Source organism: Chanos chanos, chromosome 4 (assembly GCF_902362185.1).
Source record: "Chanos chanos chromosome 4, fChaCha1.1, whole genome shotgun sequence".
Classification (NCBI taxonomy): Eukaryota; Metazoa; Chordata; class Actinopteri; order Gonorynchiformes; family Chanidae; genus Chanos; species Chanos chanos.
Window position 1 is genome coordinate 35,849,166 of NC_044498.1, and position 9,370 is coordinate 35,858,535.

Below are 9,370 nucleotides of genomic sequence, written 5' to 3' on the forward strand. Positions count from 1 at the left end.
ACACACTCTCACACAGGGGATCTGTATGACAGCAAGCAGTGTTGAGTCTGCCTATTTTTGTCTACCTAAGCAAAAACACGAATCATCCTCTCAGAGACTTTACAGCATTTATTTCGTTTTATTTTTACATTCTGAAGTAGCTTTTCAGAGGGTTTAGTAATCTTAGATTAACCTATACCACATTTTGAGAGTGTCAAGATATGCACAGTGTGATATTATATTTAATCATTCCTCATGTAATGTGAAAGGTTTACTTTAAGGGGGAGGAATGTTCATACACAAAAAATGAATATCTTTTAAAACATCAAGGGCTCAATTTCAAAACCTGACCTTCAGGAAGTCAACTGAATCAGACAGATGGGATGTGAAACAGCTACAACTCCAACTGAGTCTGAGATAACTGCATAGTCCCTGTCCTAAGACCAGAGAGAATTGCTCAGTGCTCTTAGAATATTTCTCTACAGTAATTACAAGGTTTGGATTGCCAGTTGGATACCATATTACAAAAATGTATTGTCCCATCAAATGGGGGGAAAAACACTACAAATTCTATCAGGACACATCCTGTACAAAACATAACAGCCAACATCTCTATAGTCCCCGCGACATTACTGTCACCATCTGATTTGAAATGCTTTAGTCAGCTTTTTAAGTAAATTGAACATTGAACTATGTCAGTCATTGCTGGAAAAGTGAGACAGATTCTTGCCTTACTGCTAGGTAAGTGAGACACAGACTGTTGCGTTACTTACCTGAAGAGCCTGTTCGGCACAGAGCACGTAGAGCTCAGGACAAAATCGCTTAGTTTCTGAGACTGTCTTCTCTGCAGTTTCACCTTTAATCATGTGGTATGCTCTCTTCAGAGCATCAGGATCTGCAGGATGTAAAACCAAAGTGAAGTAGCTCACTGGACAATATGTAAAAGATTCACGCTAATCTTTTGTAACTCGTGTTTTAATTGATATATCACCAGTCGAGGTTACACTAGATACACGACATTTTTTTAAAAATCCGTCGTTACGGGTGCATGCACTCCACGAATACTCAAATACTCGCGTAAGACGTTGCGAAGTAGTTACCTCTCCCGGTCTCTGCTTTAGTCAAACATTGACGAATCTGAATGTCCATGGCTGTGCTTGTATTCTGGCATCAGAGGAAAAACTAGTTAGATGGCACTAGCCACAGAAATATAATTTAGGCGACATAAATTACATTAGAATATAGATAAATTGTAACGTTGTCAGTAGCAAAATATGAAGATTGTCTTGATTAACATGGCTTCAAGTAGGAGCTATGCAAAATGGCTGATTAAACTAGTTTTTAAAGTCACACTTCTGACTCAAGATTTCTATGAAGACAATATGAAGTAAACAGCGACAGGTAATGTCGTAGTCAAATTTTGTCAGTCTCAGCTCGGTAACTCTGTTGTTAGACGTATCCTAGCAACGATGGCACTCAACGGCAACAGAGGTGGGACAAACATACTATTTTTAAGCGTACTGAGAAAAAGTGCTTGGGTTTTGGAGAAGCATTACACCTCCGCCTTAATTGTTGAACTGCCTCAGTTGATAAATCAAAGAAAAAATGGCACAAACATTTGGTGATTGCAAACATTATATCTATTGCACGTCACAAACTTGTTTTTGAAGCTGACGGTTATAATTAAGGTCACAATGTTAACTTCTCAAACTCGCTAATTTCCTTTCATTCCTCTACCATCAAATTTGCTAATCACATTTGTTAATCTCAGATTTCCCCTGATGTCTGGTAACTGATTAACGGTAATGAGCTCCTGTCACAAACTGGAATTAAAGAGTATGGTTGCTGCACTTCATATCATATTTTTCCGAGGAGTTAAAACACATTTGTATTTAGTTTAATAAACATAGAAAAAGACAGGCACATGGGGCATTGTTCCAGAGGACTTTATATCTCATTATTGCTAATCTTTTTCAAAAGAATGTTTAAAGATTTATGGATTATCATTATTCTGTTGACAGTCCAAGGAGTAAAGTTCAGTTAAAACTACTGCATCTGAATGAGGACAAGCTCACATTTTTTTCTGGTATAGTAGGCCTAGTCATACAAATTTAATCTCTTTTGAGACACTATGTTATGGGATCAAGTAAGGTAGATGTCGCTGAAGGAAAAAAATCTGACATCTTATTTTTCTCTCTCACCATGGGACATAATTAGTTTTATGGTTTCAAAAGAATCACACAAAACAAAGCAAAAACAAGCAAACAAACAAAAAAACATATTCTACTTGTTCCTCCCTGTATATCTGATCATCCAAGGTGCCATAAGGTTTTTTTTTTATTATTTTGTAAGAATAAGACGCAATAAGTACGAGACACATTTAGTTTTGTAAGTACAGCAATGCAATTTACCTGAGAAACACTGAGAACATTATTTCATTCATACTTATTTGTTTACTTCTCCTGTTTGTGTGTGTGAGAGAGAGAGTGTGTATGTCTGTGTGTACATATCTATGTATTTGTACATGCATATGTGGGCAGCTGCGTCTGTGCATACATGCATTTGTGTGCGTTAAAACTTCAGACGGGGATTTCACTGGTGCTTCGTCACCGTGGGGGATCGTGTAGTGTTAATGAGATAATCTGCCCATGTCTCTGTGTGGGTGTCAGGCATTTCTGCTCTCCAACTGTGAAATCAACTCAAAATCTGACATAGCACACAGACTAATCATCCTCCACACACAACGAAGGGTGGGGGTGGGGGTGGGGGTGGGGGGGGGGGGGGGGGGGGGCTCTACCACTACATCATTAAGTTTAGAAAAAAGATCATCAACTAAACCACAAAATGACAGGTGACAGCAGTGACCCCAGGTGAGACAGGCCTCAGTGAACCATATGACTCACTGTATAATCTCTGCTTGAGTCAGTGCATTAGCTCCACTTTCTTTTATCATTCATACCAATTCATTCATGCAAAATTTTTTATTCTATTAAATTTGGATGATACATTCATACTTTCCAGTTGCTTGTTTTTAATATTGGATTGTGAAAGACACCTGCATCAGCTCTTACTGCTTTCTTCCAGATATCAAACGTGGAGAAATTTTACTTTGAAGGAACAGCACCATTACTTGACACCTCAGACTTCCGCACTGTGTTTGAATGCCATGTTGATGATCTGTAGATTCCCCATCAGTCTCCAAGCAGCAGACCCTGTAGATTGATACTATATCTCTAGCTTCTCCAGTCCATGCTGTAAAATCTTGTTAGATATTTTGGCTTGCCCCACTTTCACTGTGAGTTGGGGCAAGCAGATAATGCTATTATCATCGTGCTAACGCTGTGTCAGAGACTTCTCTGTGGTATATGTGCCATGCAGTGGCCTGATCAGACCCATGCCTGATCAATTCTCACTCCAAGTCACAGTCACATTATTTAAGACCAAGGTGGTGAACAAAGATAAACAATGTTGCTAATTTATGCTGTGCTAATCACATTATCATCTTTGATAACAACGAGGTGCAGCCTGTGAGCTAATGTGCTAAAACTGTATGCTGTGTGCTGTCAAATAACCATTGGGGGGAAAATGAAATTCAGATAACATTTAGTAGCAGTCAGGAGACCTCTGTATAGGAGACTTTTAATTATGACACACTGAGGCAGTGAGGCAGAAACTGAGAGAAAATCTTGTAATTAACTGAGCTCTGAATGAGACGTTAATCCTGTTAGCGATCTATTTCTCAAGGGCCTAGGGGCAATGTGAATGAAGATGCTTTGAAATGGGGAGCTGGATAAACTCTCAATATATGAATCTCAGTGGCTCTGTAATGGGTTTCAGAACGGGAGTGAAAGAGTAACCTCTGTTCAGGGGTGGATAATAAATACTTAAGTACCCAGATAACAACTTGTCCTTGAAACAACGTTTATTTGATAGCAGGCAAAAGTGTTGAATCAACATCGCTGTTCAGTCGAGACGATCTCCAGTGTAGTACTGATCTTGCTCGTTCTTTTGGCCATCTGTGCAACATGGAGAAATCGTCTGTATCCTACACTGATTCAAGGTTGGGCACACGGTGGCACTTAGTGGGTAGCAAGAAGGTCCTGGTTGCGATTGCTGGCTGGGCGGCCAGGGTCCTTTCTGTGTGGAGTTTGCATGTTTTCCCCGTGTCTGCGTGGGTTTCCTCTGGGAACTCTGGTTTCCTCCCACAGTCCAAAGACATGCAGGTCAGGTGAATTGGAGATACTAAATTGGCAATAGGTGTGAGTGTGTTTGTCTGTGTGTCTGCCCTGCAATATTCTGGCGACCTGTCCAGGGTATTTCCCCACTTTTCGCCCAATGAATGCTAGGATAGGCTCCAGCAAGCCCCCTGCGACCCTAATTAGGATAAGCGGCTTAGATAGTGAGTGAGAGTGAGTGATTCAAGGTTGATTCAACACTCATGTACTGCACTCACCCATGATTGAATAATCATTGACGTATTGGCCGCACACTATTTTGAACTGAAGTAGTGTTGAAAAAATGTTGAATCAATGTTTCTGCAATAACTGAAAAAAATGTGGAAGGTATCCTAACCCAGACAGCTACACTGAGCCAGTTTAGTGATTTCCAACTCCTTTGCATTTCTGTTCCCTGGCCTTTGCTCCTTTGCTTCTATTCCCTTGGCATACTTTCAACATTATAGGTCTATCACTTATGGCTCAATTATGGATTGAGTACTGTTTCAACATACAGAACAAAACAATACGCCCACTTCAACGTTACATCAATGATCATCAATATTCAGTGCTGGCTGTGGTCAATATTTTCACATTGAATAGATAACTAGTACAACGAGCAAAATCAATGTTAAATCAACACAGGAGAGCGATTAATGTTGATTCAAGGCTTTTGCCAGAGAACCAATCAGCATTGTTTCAGGGACATTTAGATATCAGGGTTAGTAGTCTGGAGGTTGAAAACCTTAATAAATATGGTTATTTATTCAGCTTTCAAACACTCATTTTATATCAGTGTTGACAGGCACTCATTGAACATACCCGTGTTCAATGTTGAAATATTCCCCTAATATCAATGTTAAATCAATAACACCTTATCAATGTTGAAAAATTCACCAAATATCAATATTGAGTCAATATGATCTGGCATTGCATTTTCAGCATTGAAGAACTAACCAAATATCAGTTGTGGTTTGGTGCTGAGTATTCAGTGGTGACCTTAAATCAATGCTTTTTGACCGTATTTCAATCTTCAATCAGTACCACCTTGCTATCTTGGTAGACCTACGTTATGAGAAGTACAATAGGTGTACGCTTTATAGTAGTTGTACTGTTGTATCTTTTTTGCATACTTTTTTTCAGTTGTTTAAAAAAAATTGGCACACTGCATATCACGCTGAGGTGACAACTTACTTAAAGAGGGACCCCAACAACAACAGCAAGAAATGTTCTGAAGTGTTTAAATAAGATGTACCATACTTAACTATTTATATTAGATCCATGTCTCTCTAACGTAATAAAGGAGACCAGCAGATAGCGCACAGATATAATTAGTCATATGGTTGCAGGGCTTTGACTGAATTTGACTGAAAAAAGGTCAAGTAAGATGTCAAGTGTATCAAGTAAGAGCATATCAAGTAAGAACATTCATTTGAGAGATATCAAGTAAGAGCATTCATTTGAGAAAAGTTATTTTGAACTCAGAGTCAATCAGACAAGTTTGTGCAAAGTTTTACTGAGGATCTGAAGATTTCTTATTTGGTGTAATTCTCCCAAGCTCTGTTTAAGCTCATTGTAATTCTCAAAACACTACAACTGTATGAAGAAAAGGAAAAAAACCTCCATCCATGTAATAAATTTTGTATTGTACAATAAGGCTCAGAGGAGGTGCTTAAAACTTGTTCCAGCTTTTTTTTTTTTCTTTTTTTTTCAAGCAACCGTTCAGATATTTTGGAGTACATCTTTTCTGGTGAGGGGAAGTACAGGTATCTATGAGGCATAAGGGACTGTTTGCTGTTTGCTTTCAGTATCACATGTATAGTTCACCTCTCATTAATAAAAGATCAAAGCAGTGAGTGTACACTCAGTTTCATTCTACGACCCCTGCAGACATATCTATCAACAGGGCTGAGAAATTCCCACCGCACAATGCGAGCACATCTCGGAGAAGTTAAATGAGCAAGATTAAATAAATTATTGATAAATAAATTCCAACAAATTTACATTAACATTTAATAGCATCTAGTAGAGTGCATATATTTTTGTGCACACGCGCACACGCACACACAGAAAAAATATATTCATGAAATCGTGTACTAACACCACACACACACACACACAGAACATTCTTCACATGTACTCTGTTAGAATACTTACAGCAAAGACTCATATTGGAGCTGCTGTTGGTGTTAGTAGTGCTTTACACTAATAAAAACTGTCAATAACTGATTAAGGATGTACAACATAGCAACATACAGTTGTTCAAGTAATAAATATTTGTTCAGTAACCTTGCACAAGGCATAGAACCACACCCATTTGAAACATGTTGTTTTTCACTATGACCTCATTTAGGCGCATAACATTTCAATGGACTTGCATTTAATTTTATGTAATGTGGCAGGAGAATTTTAATTAACACAGCAGTGCTCTTGATTAATAAAAGATGATTATGCCCCTCTCAGACTGTCAAAAACTATTTACATCGTTAGTGATGTGCCCCCAGTTTCTGCTTTGTGAAATCACTGAATTAGACCTGCAAACATTAGACACAGGTTCAGGTTGTTTCCATAATGCTTTGACAGCCATTACAATGAAATTTGCAGTGACTGTTTCTGTGAATACATCTAAATAGCCACACATTAGACTAGATAGTTGCATTCTGTCTAACATATAGCTCTGCCAAAACCTGTAAGAATTGGAAATTGAGGATGGAACACATATCTGATTTCTCTGTGTAATTTTCACAACAAACTATGCACTAGAAGGGTCAGGCACTTAATTAAATAAAACATAATTAATTCAGAAAGTTAACCAGATCTCCTCACATGAAAATCTTATTTATGATCAATGCCACTGATTGTCAACTCAGCCTGTGACCTAACACTAAAGGAGATTAAGTTATTAATTATAATATTTAGAGAAGATTACTCCCCTCTTCATTACTTCTCTCTCTCTCTCTCTCTCTCTCTCTCTCTCTCTTTTTGTTTCATATTCAGCTTTTGCTCCCAAAGATAATGGTCTTCTGTCTGATGCTAAGTCATTGTGTGAGATGCGTTTGTGATCTGTTGCTTATTTCTGTAACGCTCCATTTCTCTTTCTCTCCACTATCCCATGGTACAAACATTTCCAAAAGGCTTTTTCATCTCTCAAAAGTGTCTTTGAACTTTTTAAGCATTAAGGTTATAGCATAATTCAGTCCACCAGAGAGCCTCTGTAGTTCCCACGTCCTTCAGACAACACCCTGTGGAGAATTACTTTGACATCTGTGTGTACAAGGGTGTGTTGCCATATCTGCTCTGCGTGTTCCTGAGGAGTTTTCAGTTGTATTTTTAGCATGGGTATTTGTTTAGGCTTTTCATTTCTACTCTGATTTGCATGGTAAATCTGGGGATTTAAGGGCGTAGCTTTTTTGAGAATCCGGTAAAATAAAGGTTCGAGCTTTTGATGTCTTCTCCTATGACTCTCTTTGGGGTCTGTATAAAGATGAGCTGTTGAAATAAAAAAATAAAAAAAAGAAAGATAACTTCGAAAAGTCTACAGGTCTCTCTCTTGCTACAGGTCTCTCTCTCTCTCTCTCTCTCTCTCTCTCCTATCCTCTCTTTTTCTGTCTGACATTTCTTTGACACATTAGCTTTGAAAATAACCCTTTTGGCCTTGTAACATCGAGATGTGGTTCCCATTCCCTCTCTGTGCAGACCTACTGATTTTTTAAACTGCGTTGGCATACACAATGAGCCATGGCATTACAGCTCTCCTTTTTTGTTTATCCATAATGAAACATATATGAATGTGATTTAACCTTTTTTTTTTACTCAGTGTAGCATAGCATGAAAATGTTGAAATGTTAGTGTAGTGAACCATAACATAACTGGTTACAAATTGGCATTTATATTAATTTTGGATTGGCATAACATCTACAAACCTCTATATGATGGAAGAAAATTTTACAAATGTACATATTTAAACAAAATTGATCTTGCAAACTCATGCACCAGGAGAGCTTGAGAGGCCTATAAATCAGACAGAAACCACTTAATTTCATTGAATTTTCCACTTGAACATTCAATATCCTGCAATTATCGTGCCTTAATGCGTTAACTGATGATGGAGTGAAGCTTCGTTGAACTTGTCATAATCAGCAGCTCCTGTCAAACAGGAAAATGATGAATGAGTCAGGGAATGTGGAAGACCCACTCTGATTGGTCAAAATAGTGACGATGAGAGCGGGGTGATTGATCTTTCCCATTACCAAGTTGTTAAGTAACGCTTCTTGCTTGAATTTTTTGCTCTGCCACATGGTTAGAATTGAAAAAGCTTTTCATTTTCTCTTCTCCATCATGTGGAGAGGCTGAGGGGATGTGTGTCATAAGCTTCTGGTAGAAGTTGCCCTTTTGCATTCCAGTTTGCCTGGGAGCAGCTCCATCTATACAAATACGAACTTAATCCATTGGAGAAGAAATGGTTAAACTGATTTCACATCAGTGTAAAAGGACAACTTGTACTATGTCTTCAGTTTAAAATAGAGCTGATGCGTGTATGCTTACTTCCCTGCCTGTTTATGCCTGACCTGCCTGCAACCTCACACCTTTCACAGGAAAGAAAAGGAAAAAGACTTTGATTTTTTTTTTTCTCCTCTTGTCATTTTTCTCCTCACATCTGTATCAGTCACCTCCATGTATGACAGCCTTTTCTTCTTTTGAACTTGAAATATCCACTTATGTTTGTCTGCTGCAATATGTATAAAAACCAAAAAATCCTGAACAGCTTTTTTAGAGCTACCTTGCAAAGGCCTTTCCTGTCATGGAGGGGTTTTTTTTCATCTCAATGACTCTATCAAGCATACAAATATATTCAACGTAACAAAAGCATATTTGTATGGATGGAAAGGTTCACAATTTGCTTGATGTAGACCTAAACCTCATGTTACATTTCACTTATTTCAGGCTTAGAAAAAAAATCTAGTGTTTACTCAGAGAAAAGTGTCACATTCTGTCTTTTTCGAGTGTCTTATGTCAGACTGACTGGATTTACTGGACAGTTTTTTTGTCATGTCTATGAGTCATGGCCGTATGACAGCACACTCATGCACGTAGCATATGGCCTGTGAGATGACACATTCTCTCCTGGCCTCGTTACCACATTGTTTTTTCCCTTTAGGCTTGACAGGGAGTTTATT

The 9,370-nt window shown here is 38.3% G+C and overlaps 2 protein-coding genes across 2 annotated transcripts in view; one reads left to right on the forward strand and one right to left on the reverse strand.

The window, feature by feature from the left end:
* The window catches only part of cfap46 (cilia and flagella associated protein 46), a 75,444-nt gene extending 74,316 nt beyond the window's left edge, over positions 1-1,128 (reverse strand). Inside the window, exons 1-2 of the mRNA XM_030772271.1 lie at positions 1,080-1,128; positions 753-874 (exon numbers count right to left, since the gene is read on the reverse strand). Coding sequence (XP_030628131.1) covers positions 753-874; positions 1,080-1,128 — 171 coding nt within the window. The remainder of the gene's footprint in view (positions 1-752; positions 875-1,079) is intronic.
* A 1,695-nt stretch (positions 1,129-2,823) lies between these two features.
* Positions 2,824-9,370, forward strand: part of LOC115810341 (gamma-aminobutyric acid receptor subunit pi) — a 56,655-nt gene continuing 50,108 nt past the window's right edge. The window contains exon 1 of the mRNA XM_030772273.1: positions 2,824-2,849. Coding sequence (XP_030628133.1) covers positions 2,824-2,849 — 26 coding nt within the window. The remainder of the gene's footprint in view (positions 2,850-9,370) is intronic.